This window comes from Gymnoscopelus braueri, assembly GCF_963280865.1.
Source record: "Gymnoscopelus braueri genome assembly, chromosome: 1".
Taxonomy (NCBI): domain Eukaryota; kingdom Metazoa; phylum Chordata; class Actinopteri; order Myctophiformes; family Myctophidae; genus Gymnoscopelus; species Gymnoscopelus braueri.
This window is the reverse complement of record NC_137603.1, coordinates 60,012,685-60,027,228: the sequence shown is the minus strand read 5'-3', so window position 1 is coordinate 60,027,228 and position 14,544 is coordinate 60,012,685. Positions and strand designations below refer to the sequence as shown.

Below are 14,544 nucleotides of genomic sequence, written 5' to 3'. Positions count from 1 at the left end.
ACTATCATAGATGTAAGTTATCGAGTCTGACATTTACTTTCTTTCAAAATGTAAAAATCGATACAAATACATCTATGATAGTATTGATCCAAGGTTAGTAACTGTACGTCATATTCATACAGCGTTACTCTGTCTTCTGTCAACTTAATTATTGCACAGAAATCAAGGGAGCAATGTAGGACATGAAATATACTGACAGACTAGACTATCTCCATCCCAGTATCTATCTATCTCATGCACGTTGATGGCATCTTGCTATCAAGCCTATGGGTGTATTGTATAATCTGCTGCTGCATAATCAGTTTTACATTTACATTTGCTAATGTGAGTCTCTATTAGGCCTACTGTAAGTGTGCTTCTACGTATATGGGTTCACACACAATGAAAGCTGGAATTCAATGCATGTGTTCTGATTGCCTTCCCTGGTCAATTCCTGTGAAATGTAAAAGTGTGAATTTCAGAAGATGATTTAAAATAGGGTGGCAACCCTATTGGCAACAATTAACATTACTTTCAGAGCAGTGTTAACGTTATACTGTTGGATATATATGTTATGGATAGAAATATGTCAGGTTTAAGTCCTGGTTTTGATAGCTGCGTTTGTTGAATCAATGCCATTGTGTTTTTTTGTTGCAGGTTAAAATGCCACCTATGATGGAAATCATAACAGCTGAACAACTTATGGAATATCTTGGTGAGTATTATTTGTATTGTTATATGATGCCAGTATATATATACGGTATGTCTTCAAACTATAATGAAGCCTGGTTGTTATCTACAGCGGGGGCGGAGGTTGTTTTCACCCTGTGTGTACGTATGCGTGTCTGTGACTGTCTGCAGCTAGCCAGTCTGAAGCTAATGTCACAAACTACTAAACCGACACTAAAATGTTATGTTTGTGCATTCATAATCTCAGACTCATAGCCTGGAGAGACGCTATGGCGTACGTGTCCGTGAGTCTATGGAGTGCAATTATACACAATCATGCGCAAGCTTTCAGTCTGGCGTATGAGATCTACTGCTAGCGAGAGAGAGACCGTGCGTAATCCAACGCCATAGTTTTACAATTCAACAGAGAGAGAGAGAGACACACACACAGAGAGACCGCGCACCTATATATGTGTTTTTGCCGTTCAGTGAAAGCCCACATCTGATTAACACCAACTTGCTAAACATGACAACAATGACCCGCGCACCTACAGTATGATGCACAGTGCACACACAAGCACACACACACACACACACACACACACACACACACACACACACACACACACAAGCACACGCACACGCACAGATACTGTGCACGAGCACCAGACGTAGAGAGAGAGAGACAGAGCGAGGGAGAGACACACAGTCTGACGTTTGACTGTGTCTGACATTAACATTGGGGGAGATGCCTTCTGGCGGAGAGTAGACCTTTTCACACAGGAAGCGACTTGACGGCGCCCAGTAATCCATTTTCAACGAGAGGCGAGCAATCTGACAGGTGGAGCGACAAGCGGGCATGGAACTGTCGTGTTCGTCCTCGTCTCTCACGCACACGCCGCCCCCCCCCCCCCCCCCACTGCCAGATTTGAAATGTGTTTTTAACTTTTTTTGAAAAATATATTCACACGAGGAGGCTTGTGGATCCAGGCGAGTATGCATAGGTGGTAATAATACTATAACAATAATATGTACAATTTATATAGTGCTTTTTTAAGTACTCAAAGTCACTCTACAAAAGAGAAACGCAATAAAAACAACTTTATTAGGAAAAACTTGTTAAGGTAAAAAAAACTATAGAAAAGGGGGAGAATTAGGTAGGGAATGCGAGTCTGAAAAGGTTAGTTTTGAGAGTGGTTTTAAACGTGACGAGGGTGGGGGGCAGCTCTGATGTGAGCTGGGAGGGAGTTCCATAGGGAGGGGGAATATAGAGCTACCATATATACAGTATCTAGAGGACGGACTGCCCCGCCCCCAGCTATTAATTTCAATGAAAGTTGCTCAGTGGCGTTTGAAGCACTCGGAAGTCTGCCGGAAGTACCAATATCGGAGCCAATAGAGCAGGCCATAGAGTTATGAGCAGGCGCACTAGGGTTTCAAACGGTAGACGCAGGCGCAGTAGCATTTTAAATGCGTTAGTGTTGCTATCCCAGATTTGACCACCAGGCGACGGCCGCTTCACTGTTCTACCGTGGTTCTGGGGGCTTGGGGGGCGGCCACTGAGAAGGCCCTGTCACCCCAGGTTTGTTTCTTTGTTGTGGGGATTTCCAGGAGGTTGGCATCACCCGTACCCGACCCGAGGGAGCAGGAGAGGGCATGGAGTTGGAGGAGTTCAGAGAGGGATAGTGTGGAGCCTGGTTGTTGAGGGCCTTGTAGGCAGTGGTGTCCCCAGGATTTACGTTTAGGGCAGGCGAGATTTTTTGCTATTAGATGAAATATTCAGATATGAAATCTAGAAATCCATAAGGCACAGTGTGAACGAGAGTCTAGCTGGTGGATATTTGAAGGCTGAAAATATGTCCCTGCCAAGGATTGCCAAATCCTTGGCAGGGAAATCAAAAACCATCCTGTCGAACCTTTCACTAATTCTACGTTTAAATTCAGGGGATTGATCCCCCTTGTTTATTTTTTTTATTTTCATTCCTTCTGTAAATGTCCAAATTTATGAATTGTCCTGACTGTCAACAAAGTTATGCAGACCAGGATTAGGCTAGATCTGCTTTTACCAACATTGTTTGAGTCTTATAACACCCTAACTATACCGTTTCACTTAACGCACAGAAGACAACATACTGCCTATAACTAGATCAGTGGTTCTGAAAGTGGGGTACGCGGCGGGACCCCCATGGGTCCTTGAGGGGTGTCCAGAGGGTCCCCAGCAAAATTAGTTAGTATAGACGAATCCACAGTTTCAATCAATTTGGGGATCCTTGGCATGAAAACGTTTGAGAAACACTGAACCTAGATGGTCCTTTATGTTAGCATTGGGAAGAGGAAACAAAGGAAGCTTCGTAGGTTTATTCCTCTCTCTACGTCTGCGTGGGAAACAGGAGCCGGCTCTCCTCCATGCATAGCATGCCTCACCTCCTCCCACCTCCCCTCATAGTCATCATAACTGATGATGTTTATAGAGAGTAGAGTGTCTGCTTACTGAAGCACTTCTTCTCACCCAAGGTGGACACTGGTCCACACTGCTGTGAGCCCACTGCTGTGTTGTTGTGGTGGTTGTTGCCATCGCTGTCACAAGTAGGTCTGCAACTATCCAATCGTTTTCCTAGCGATTTATTCTGTTGATTACTTGTTTCTATTGATCAAATAATCAAGAAGTGCGTTTATTTTTAAATATGATTTTTATATCGTCTCTGTCGGGTGGAAACCTCATACGTCTAAAACTGTTACTTTTCAGGATTCAAATTCAAAAGTAGCAGATCTACAAGCTCGAAATGCGCCACGTTTCGAGCTTGTGGATCTGCTACTGTTGATGCTTTTGTGTGACGCTGTAGTGTGATGAAGTAGGGCATTAATTTACGGAAAAGTACAAAAAGTTAGAATATGGAGATAAGAGGTTTCTGCCCGACAGCAACGATACACTCTTATCAAGGAATGGATTAAACAACTTAATTAAGACCTGAGGCCGATTCTACAAATGTCTTCTAAATCCCAACAGTATTCTGAAAAAACATATGTTTCTATATCAGTGGTGCTCAAACTTTTTCATGTCAAGGACCCCCACAATTGTATGTATTTGGCCGCCGACCTCCATCTCAAAATGTTTTGTTCCAGGGACCCCCAGAAGCAAAGAATAGAGTTAAAAATATTCGCTTTAAACAATATATATTCAAAGGTTTGCACACATTTTCCCGATTTTTCAAAAATAGCAGATATACAAGCTCATGAGCTTGTATATTTGCGTAAAAGTGTAAAATAATGCTTTTTAGCTCGAATGAAAAAGTGACACAGATGCATTCCAGGTCTAAATGGGTTAACCAAGTGTTTTTGCATGACACAACGGTGTCATGCGAAAAAATGTTACAAATCTGAATGTTGTTTTTTAAATTTGTTTATATATAAGACATAACAAAAACATATCCGTAAAAAACCCTGCTTCGAAATGTTGGTTTCGATATATCTTTGGTTAGTTGCCCAGCCCTTGTAGAGGCCCTGTGGAAGATATATAGATGTCGTAACATAGAGCAGTGGTTCTCAAAGTGGTGTCCGGGGACCCCCATGGGTCCTTGGTAGGGGTTCCAGGGGGTCCCCAGCAAAGGTAATTAGTATAGCATCACAATAATTTTAACCACTCTATCCATGTATATGTTGGCTATTCAAAAATAGCAGATCTACAAGCTTGTACACCTGCTATTGTTTTTATTTTTTGTGAAAAATATCGAAAATGTTTGGATAATTGAGAGAATTTTGAAAAAAAGGTTTGAGAAACCCCTGGTTTAGAGGTTTCTAAATGTTGTTTTCTATATATTTTGGGTTTAGTCGCCCACAGCCCTAGCAGTATAAGAGGCCCAGTGGACGATATAGATGTCGTAACATAGAGGCCCGGTAGTTGTTGACCAGCTGCATACCATGGAGCATGTCCGAGTGGATCAGTTGCAGAAGAGGCCCAGTCAGAGAGGCCTACAAGTAAGGGAATCCACAGTCAACAAGAGTTTGCGGGGGTAAAGGGGACTTCCCCTTACGCCCGCTAGCCCGGGTGTAGAAATGCCATTCAGTGCACACTGGGGCACCTGCTGGGTCTCTTTCTTTCTTGACTTACACTGAAAGCCTGCCATCTGAAGACGTGATGTGGGGATCAAATGACAAAATAGTTTCTGTCTTATTAACCAACACGGACCCTAGAGAAAATGTAACAAATGTTTTTTCAGAAAACTCTCAGGATTTAGAACAGTAGTTCTAAAATAGCTGTTTCCTAATATTTAGTTCTAGTTCTAAAATATTCTTCTAAAATATTCTCAAATACTCAAGAGTTTCCAAACATTTTCAAAAATAGCACAACATGTACAAGCTTGCAGCACGGCACAAAGCTTTTGAATAATTGTGAATGTTTTTTATACACGTTAATCTTCTCTTCTGGGGATTCGGGGGCACAAAACATTTTCAGATGGGGGTCCGCACGCAGCATATCAATTTGGGGGTCCTTGGCACGAAAAAGTTTGAGAACTACTGTTGTAGATCGGCTAATTTCAGCAAAGACATGTGTTGTAGGGGGGGGGTCTAGTATAGACCCCTGAGGGACACCGGTGAAAGTATATAATAGGGTTCAGTGGTCTTAATTGCCTGGTGGCCACATGAGAATTTCACCATGCCATTTTGAACCAGCCTTTTGCAAATAATATAGTTTCTGTCTCAACATTATTTGAAAACTAAGCTATATATCATAAAAAAGACACTTCAGGGGATAGCACACTCCTCTGAGTGCAAACTCCATTCACTTTATTTGCTTTAATAGCTACATTTCATCTGCAGACCCGGCTAAGAAGCAGCACAGTGAATGGTTCTCACGTGGTGTAGCTGTCAGGTCTACCTTCATGCGTCATTTGTCGACGACGGCAAGTTTAAGAGAAATAATATGCACCATTTTCCGATATGCGAGATTTTCCGCTCAGCAAATAATGAGCTTGCAGTAGCAAGATGAGAGGCAGTTCACCCCCCCCCCCCCCCACCCCACAGCATTCTGGGAAGCTCATCAGAGAATCAGTTTCAAAAGCCATCCTATCTAGTGGCATTGTGTCCTTTAGTATGAGTTGGCTTTAACCCATTAAGACCGGGGACGCGTCATTTTATAGATTTATTTGGCTATTAAAAAAAATAGCAGATCTACAAGCTCATAGCGCGCACACATATTTTTTAAAGCGACCATTTTTAACTCAAATCTTTGCTTCTGGGGATTCTACAAATGTCTTCTAAATCCTAACAGTTAAAAAACATAACTTGCTATAATATCAGTGGTTCTCAAACTCTTTCATGTCAAGGACCCCCAAAATCATATGTATTTGACCGCGGACCCCCATCTCAAAATATTTTGTTCCAGGGACCCCCATGAAGCAAAGATTTGAGTTACAAATGTTCCCTTTAAAACATATATATATGTTCATATATTCTAATATTTGCACAAATGTTCAAGATTTTTCAAAAATAGCAGATCTACAAAAACTCATAGCGCGGCACTCTGTGCCAAAAAAAATCTTAAATGACACAGATGCTTTCCCGGTCTTAAAGGGTTAAAGCAAAAATACCTAGTCACTAAGCCTGGGTGATATGACTATCAATATCACGGTTATTTCAAACTTTTGCATCGTTTGAAATAATTAAAAAAAATAACGCGAAAATAGCAGATCTACAATTCACCTCAAACAACATTCCAGGGGAGCACCTCAGAGAACCGCTTTCAAAAGCCATCCTATCTGACTGTGTGGAAGTGTGTCATTTAGTATGAATTGGGTTTAAATGCCTAGTCACACGCAGTGGTGTAAAGTAACTAAGTACATTTACTCAAGTACTGTACTTAAGTACAATTTTGAGATAGTTTTACTTTACTGGAGTATTTCCAATTGTCTATACTTTTACTTCTACTCCACTACATCTCAGAGTCAAATATTGCACTTTTACTCCACTACATTTATTTGAAAACTTTAGTCACTAATTACTTTGCAGATATAAATCATTATATTATAAAACATGCTTTAACCACTTTAGCCCTGTTTTATATCTAGGATATTTGTAAATAGCAGATCTACAAGCTCACAACGCGTCGCATCGCGACGCGTTGTGAGCTTGAGCTTTAGATCTTGAGCTTTGTGAGCGTTGTGAGCTTGAGCTTTAGATCTTGAGCTTTAGATCTGCTATTTTCAAACATTTTAATACTTTTACTTTTGGTACTTTAAGTACATTTTGATACCGATACTTTTGTACTTTTACTCAAGTAAACGTTGAATTCCGGACTTTTACTTGTAACGGAGTACTTCTACATTGCAGTATTGATACTTTTACTTAAGTAAAACATTTGAGTACCTTTTCCACCACTAGTCACACGTGGGTCTAGCTAATAGAGCATTCCTAATACGAAGGAGGCATTAGGTAATAGAACCAAAGGCTCTGTTATGTCATTTCCTCTGACTGGAAGCTTGTGCCACAAGTGGTGCAGTGGAGGAGAATGTTAATGAGGGTGAGAGACAGGTGCACTGGGACCCTTTTGTCCTGTATTGTAGTGCATTGGTTCTCGAAGTGGGGTCCGGGGACCCCCTGGGGTCCTTGGGGAGATTCCAGGGGGTCCCCTGCGAAATGTGTTGATATAGCATCACAATCATTTTAACCTTTTTATACTTTGGCTATTCAAAAATAGGAGATCTACAAGCTCATAGCGCGGCACCGAGTGCCGTGCTATGAGCTTGTAGATCTATTTTTCTAAAATCTTGAACATTAGTGAAAAGTTTTGAATATATATATTCTTTTAAGCAAATGCAAATCTTTGCTTCTGGGGGTCCCTGGCACAACATATTTTCAGATGAGGGTCCGTGGCCAAATATGTATCAATTTGGGGGTCTCTGGCATGAAAAGGTTTGAGAAGCACTGTTGTAGTGATCAGGGTGCAGGAGACTTGCTCCTAGACTTGTGCTGCTGACAGAATGCTTAGAGACACAAAACATCTGTCCCGAGAGCTTAACCTATTAAGACCTGAAGCCGATTCTACAAATGCCCTCTAAATCCCAACAGTTTTCTGAAAAACGTATGTTTCTATATCAGCGGTGCTCAAACTTGTGCTTGTCAAGGACCCCCAAAATGATGTGTCATCTCAAAATGTTTTGTTCCAGGGACCCCCAAATAATATATATATTCAACGCGACTGACCCCGCGGGGGGGGGGGGGGTGGCAACATTAGCCATAAGCCCTATTTTATTTGTCGTACAGCGGTTGTGCAAGAAAATCTTAAGCGATCTACAAGCTGTTAGCTCACAACGCATCAACATCGCGTACATTTTTTTAACTGTTGCACTTCTACTTAGAGCAAGGCAGTAGCTGCTCCTACAGTTTTGGTTCTCAAAGTGGGGTCCGGGGGGCCCCCAGCAAAATGTGTTAAAGGAATAGTTCACCCAAAAAATGACTTATTTTCTATCAATTACACACCCCATGAAGCATTGAATTCATGGAGATTTGTTTGTTTTTGACACATTCCTAAGCCAATCATTTGATGACCGGGTGTATTTCCGGTAGGAGACTCAAAGAGTCTACTTTGTGTCTCCTACCGGATACATTAGCATCTTTCCGCCGGTAATCAAATTATCGGCTTAGGCATGCAACAACAACAAACACATCTCCATGAACTCAATGCTTCATGGGGTGTGTAATTGATATAAATAAGTAATGTTTTGGGTGAACTACTCCTTTTAATGTAGCGTCACAAGCATTTTAACCACTTTATCCATGTTTCATAATTTGGCCATTAAAAAATTACTTACTTATTACAAGCTCACAGTGCGTCACTTTGTGTCGCGCTGTGAGCTTGGGTCCTTGACACGAAGTTAAGTTTGAGAGCTACTGTCCTACAGAGCTCTGTGTTGACAGACACCCCCCCTCCCCAATACTTAGAGCAGGCGTGTTGTGGGGGGAAAACAGCTGTCCGTACAGAGCTTAACACCCTTGACTCCGTGGCTCTCAGCGTGGATTAGAACCATCACGGTGCTGCTGCTGCTGATGGTAATGTCACAGTGTGTTGTCGTGTACGCTCTTTGGCTGGGACTGTCGATAAAGAGCAGGTCTGTTGTGTTGTACGTGTCGATAGATCCACTCTCTGCTCCTCCAGTTAGCTGTATTATAACAAGTATCTCTGTTCTCTTGCAGGAGATTACATCCTCGATGCCAAGCCTAAGGAGATCTCTGAGGCCCAGCGCCTGAACTATGAGCAGGTGAGGACTGTTTATTGCCCCCCCCCCCCCCAAATAATCATATTTGAACTGGGGACCCCCCACCCTGACAAGCACTTGGAATTGTTGTTCCATTGAAGAATTACATTTTGTTTGACTCGGTTCCACAGATAAATATTGTGAAAATAGCTGATCTACAAGCTCAGCTATTTTCAAAAGTTTTGCCTCTTTCTTGTATTATTTGACAATTTGGCCAATGTTTGACCAGTTTTTATAGTATAGCTTGTTGATGCAATAATGGTCCTTTTTCATTTAATTACATTTCTTTTTTGTAGGTATTAAAAAGGGTCTTAAAAGTCATTAAATTGTCACTTTACTGTCATTTGAGGACCACCAACCCCCCCCCCCCCCCCCCCTCTCCCTCCAAAATCATGTGGGGACCCGACCCACAGGTTGAGAACCACTGTGTATAGGTGACGGCCATTCTTCTTAAATGGGCCCTATCTCTCTCCCTCCCGTGACTCTGGCAAGAAAGTGCCTCCGTTAGCGGCTTACTGTTTCACAGTAGCTCAAGGAGCATATAGCTCTCTCTCTCTCTCTCTCCCTCCCTCCCTCTCCCTGACATTATCAGCTGGCTCCTACAGCCATTATAAATTCTGCATGATAACATGGATTCCATTTCTATAGTGGCTGCTCCCTCGTGTGCAGTGGTATATACACGGCCCCATGATGTATGTACTGTATGCATGTACAGTTCGTGTCAGTGCTTCTGCACACATTTGCATCGAGGTCGCACGGAAAAGGTCAGCGAGCGCGCGTTACGTAATGCGGGAATAATCACCGGAGTTGATCGCCATTTTACGACTTCTTGGCCACGGCGGCCAACTCCACCAGCAGCTCTTTAGTTTACTGTTTCACTCTTCACTATACCAAAGGTTACATAAGACGGTGTCTTGCGAGGTCGCCGCGGGAGAACAGCTGAGGTCATGAAAGTCAGATCATCTCAGTTTCACATGACCAGTGTGGATGCTTAGGGACCGTGGTTCTCAAAGTGCGGTCCTTGAGGGGGGGGGGGGGGGAGGGGGGGTACCAGGGGGTCCCCAGCTAAATTAGTTGACATAGCATCATGGCAATCATTTTTAACCACTTTAACCTTTAACGTTGTGCTATTCAAAAATAGCAGATCTACAAGCTCATAGCGCGTCACTTCGTGTCACGCTATGACCTTGTAGATCTGCTGTTTTTTATTTTTTTAATATATATATATATATATATATATATATATATATATATATATATATATATATATATATATATATATATATATTTTTTTTTTTTTTTTTTTTTTTAAGCAGACATTTTTAACTCAAATTTGCTTCTGGTGGTCCCTGCCTGGCACAAAATATTTTTTCAGATGGGGGGTCCTTGGCCAGGGTGGTCCTTGACATGAAAAAGTTTGGGCACCACTGGCTTAGGCTTTGTTTTTGAGCTTTCGCTTTGGCTTTGAGCCAGACTGATTCTGATACAGCGGCCGTTATTGGACCTTTTTGAAGACATTGATATATTGGCAGTTTATGCAGCTGATGTCGCTTCTTTTGGGCTTGTTTTCATATACCTGGTTGCTTATATCTCTCGCAAAATCTGGCAACACTGCAGCTGAGTGTCCAAGCTAAAACGAGAGGCTCGCTGCCTCTCCTCCTCCTCCTCCTCCTCCTCCTCTTCCTCCACTCGTGTGTGGCAGTCTGGCAGAGAGGGACCAGCACATCTGTGAATGATTTCCACACACTTGTCTGTCATTTTAAGAGGAAAAAAAAACCAGGAGTATAATGTGCATACTCTTTTGGCTCGGGCCATTCTTTAAGTTTAAGTTTAGCTGAAATACATCCTCGGAAATGAAGTTTGCGGTCCGCGCCTCGGGGCTCGCTTGCTAAAAGTAAGGGAGCGGGTTTTTTTAGCGCTTGTGTTGCATAGTAATTATGGTGGTCTAATCCTAGGCTGGTTCCAGAGAGCATGGATGGAGCGCGTCGGCGTGCGCGTGGGTGTCCTCAACGTGCACGTTAATGTGCGTATGTGTGGGCGTGTCTTTGTGTGGTGGGTGCATGGGCGTGGCCTAGACAGGTGCTGTGGTTAACCACTTAAAAACCCTTTATCGTCTCTGTCGGGTGGAAACCCCATATGTCCAAAACTGTTACTTTTCAGGATTCAAATTCAAAAGTAGCAGATCTACAAGCTCGAAACACGTCGCTTCGCGCCACGTTTCGAGCTTGTAGATCTGCTACTTTTGATGCTTTCGTGAGAAGCTGTAGCGTGATCAAGTAGGCCGTTAATTTACGGGGGGGAAAAAACACCTCCGCAAACGGACGCGAGGGTTCATGTTGGTTTTAGTGTGTGAAATTTGGAGGAGACTACTTCTACCTGGGGCTGTGGCAGATTTAGGTTTCAGTATATAGAACAGTTACTAATGGGTAACCCTGGGTTACTCTTAACAGATATATATATATATATATATATATTACACACACACACACACACACACACACACACACACACACAGTGTATATAAATAAAATTAGACTCTGCAAACTCCGAAAACTGTGGTCTAGGCACAGAATAAGCATTGAAAGTAGAAAAGTGTGTGGGGGGGGGGGGGGGGGGGACAGGGACAGGAAACTCTCCAGGGGAGTGTGTGAATCTCTTGTATGCTAATGTGCCGAGTTAAGCAATGTTTTCTCTGTACTGCAAATCTCTCTCTCTATATATATATATATATCTTCTCCAATTCCTTTCTTCTTTTGGTTTTGAGCCATCATCATCGTAATAATAACCAGCCAGATTTTTGGGGAGTGAGCTGGGCGCGAGTCTCCAATAAAAAGAGATAGCAGGCCTTGCTTCTATTTATAAATGTAGCTTCAACACATCATCTGTCACAGCAGGAGAGGGAGATTAAAATAGTGATTGCATGGATATTCGTTGGATTTTTAAAAAAACATATTTATTCAGAGAAAAACAGCAAGATGGTCATTTTATTCCGCTTTTTTACCTCAATACACAGGCAGCGTCTCAGAGTATTTGGACTACAAAATGCGGACGGTTTTTTATTGGGCCACCAATTGGCAGAGTAAATAAAAATAAAAAAACTGCTGAAGTGGACTTAATGTTGTTGTATGGACTGAACTGTGGTGGGGAATAGCGTTGCTTCCATGTAGACTGGTTACTTTTCTGTTTTGTTGAATAACTGGGAAACACAGATTGGAGCTGATATATCCAGTGATGTATTATGGCATTGGTTCTCAAAGTGGGGTCCAGGGACCCCCAGGGGTCCTTGGAGGGGTACCAGGGGGTACCCAGCAAAATGTGTTTAATATAGCATCACAGTAATTGTAACCACTTTAACCTTTTATATTATACTTTGGCTTTTCAAAAATAGCAGATCTACAAGCGCCATGAGCTTGTAGATCTGCTATTTTTGAAGAACCGTGAAAATGTGTGCAAACCTTTTGAATATATATTTTGTAACTCAAATCTTTGCTTCTGGGGGTCCCTGGAACAAAATATTTTGAGATGGGGGTCCGCGGCCAAATACATGTATTTTGGGGGTCCTTGACATTAGTGCTGCACGATTCTTGCTCAAATGTGAATCACGATTTTCCTCCATAAGAATTGAGATCACGATTCTCACACGATTCTCACACAATTCTCTTGTAAATATAAAAATATAAGGGAAAAAAAAAAATCGTCATAATTTAAAATCGAGATCGCATAGGTGTCTGAATTGAGATCACAATCGTTTTTCGATTAATTGTGCAGCCCTACTTGACATGCAAAAGTTTGAGAACCAATGCATTAGTTGCATAGGCTTTGACTTTTTCAGGGGCCAGTTTCGAATTGCAGCCACCTACCTGTAAGTGCTCTTTTAGAGCGGTTTTGAAGGGATTTACACTCCTTTACGACTGTTGGTAGGGCGTTCCACATTTTAGTGGCATAGCAGGAGAACAAAGTTAACCCCTTGTTTAAGATGAATGGAGCTCCCTCTGGTGTTGTGATTGTGGACGTCATTGACGTTTGTGAAGTATTTTGACAGGTACATGGGTGTCTTTGTGGTGTCGTGTATCTTGTAGACCAGGCCCATTGCAAGTTGCTGAACTCCTGTCCTCTACCCTGAGCCATTCCAAAGTGAGCAGGGGTTAAATGAGTTGTAGATGTGAGGCCAAGGAAGTAGCCTTACCAGTTTTTGGGATGTCTGGAGCCTTGTTTTTAAGGCCTTTGTGGTGTTATGAGGTGCATGCGTAGTCGAAGTAACCTTGGATGAGTGCTCCTGCTAGAGTCCTCAAAGTATTCTTAGTTTCTTACTGACCAGAGAGGAGGTCCTGTACAAAAGTCTTGTTCTTTGGTTGACTTTTTTGATTACTAGTTGCCATTTTATCGCTGGAAAGAATTGCCTCTAAAATGGAATCATTTTCTTGTGATACCATCTTTTCTTGTGATAACATCAACCACTTTTATTGTGAAGCCGTCGGCCTTTTTTGGATTCAATTTCACCCAGGTGTAATGATAGTTTGTTATCAGTGAGCCAGATGCGGATTCTACCGAAATGTTTTGAAAAATCTTTTTGGATAGCGTTGTGTGGGAGTGGCTGCCTGCTGGCGTTGTTGTCCCTTTTGGATAAATAAAGCACCCTCTATAAATGTTTCACCTATGTACAAAACTGCTCCATAAGATCAGTGTTGTAGAAATTCACTGATTTTAGTATTTTCTTCTTTACATGTATAGATCAACAACAAAAGCCCAAGTAAGTTTCACATTCCCTTTTATGACTTCCACTCTTTTTCACAGACAAGACCTCATTGCAGTGTATAGCTGATATATGATCAGACTCTCTCACACCAACATTGTTCTTGTGAAGCAGTTTATAGGTGAACTATTTAGGTCACTCACAAGGCAGTGTGTCCACTCCAGCTTACAGTAACATTAACTGTCATCAGGCTTAGCCTTGGACTTGTGCTTTCCTCATGGACTTACCTGTGGATTATATACCAGTAAAGCAACCTTTTTGTGAACTATGTGGTTGAACTTGACACTTATATGACCGATATACTCTGCACCGTAATCTCATGTACAACGCACTGATGTCATGAACAGTATACACCAGCCACTATTCTTCTGATTCTGAACATTAGGCTTGTCTCTAAACCAGGGGTTTTCAACTGATTTTGACCCAGGGACCACCATCCTGACTAAGAGCAACCTGGGGACCACCACTATGGTGCGTGGTGGGTCCATCATAGACCCACCCCACACAATAGTGGTGGGGGGTTCATGCACCTCAGGGAGCTGGAGGAAATAGCTATAATATCAATATAATATCTAATAAAATACAGTGATTTTATTTGAATATGATGGAATATGATTAAGGATTACTGTGATTATGGTAAGCTCACATTTCATATCACACACACACCATACAGTAAGAACTCCTGTAAGTTATTAAAAGTAAAAAAATACTATTTTTTTTAATGCATGGCCAGGGACCACCTGCAATACCTCCGTGGACCACCGGTTGAAAACCCCTGCTCTAAACGGACATAGCGATCTTTATGATCTTCAACCAAAATAAGAGCAAAAACTACTTCACAAGACCAATGCTGTTGATGTATCTAAGAGATTCGCTGGAAATATACATTTT

General features: G+C 42.0%; 1 protein-coding gene across 2 annotated transcripts in view; it reads left to right on the top strand.

The window, feature by feature from the left end:
* mindy2 (MINDY lysine 48 deubiquitinase 2) overlaps positions 1-14,544 on the top strand; it is a 53,644-nt gene that overhangs the window by 1,845 nt on the left and 37,255 nt on the right. For both annotated transcript variants that reach the window (XM_080436632.1, XM_080436631.1), the window contains exons 2-3: positions 637-694; positions 8,839-8,903. In XM_080436632.1, the coding sequence (XP_080292758.1) occupies positions 637-694; positions 8,839-8,903 (123 nt within the window). The remainder of the gene's footprint in view (positions 1-636; positions 695-8,838; positions 8,904-14,544) is intronic.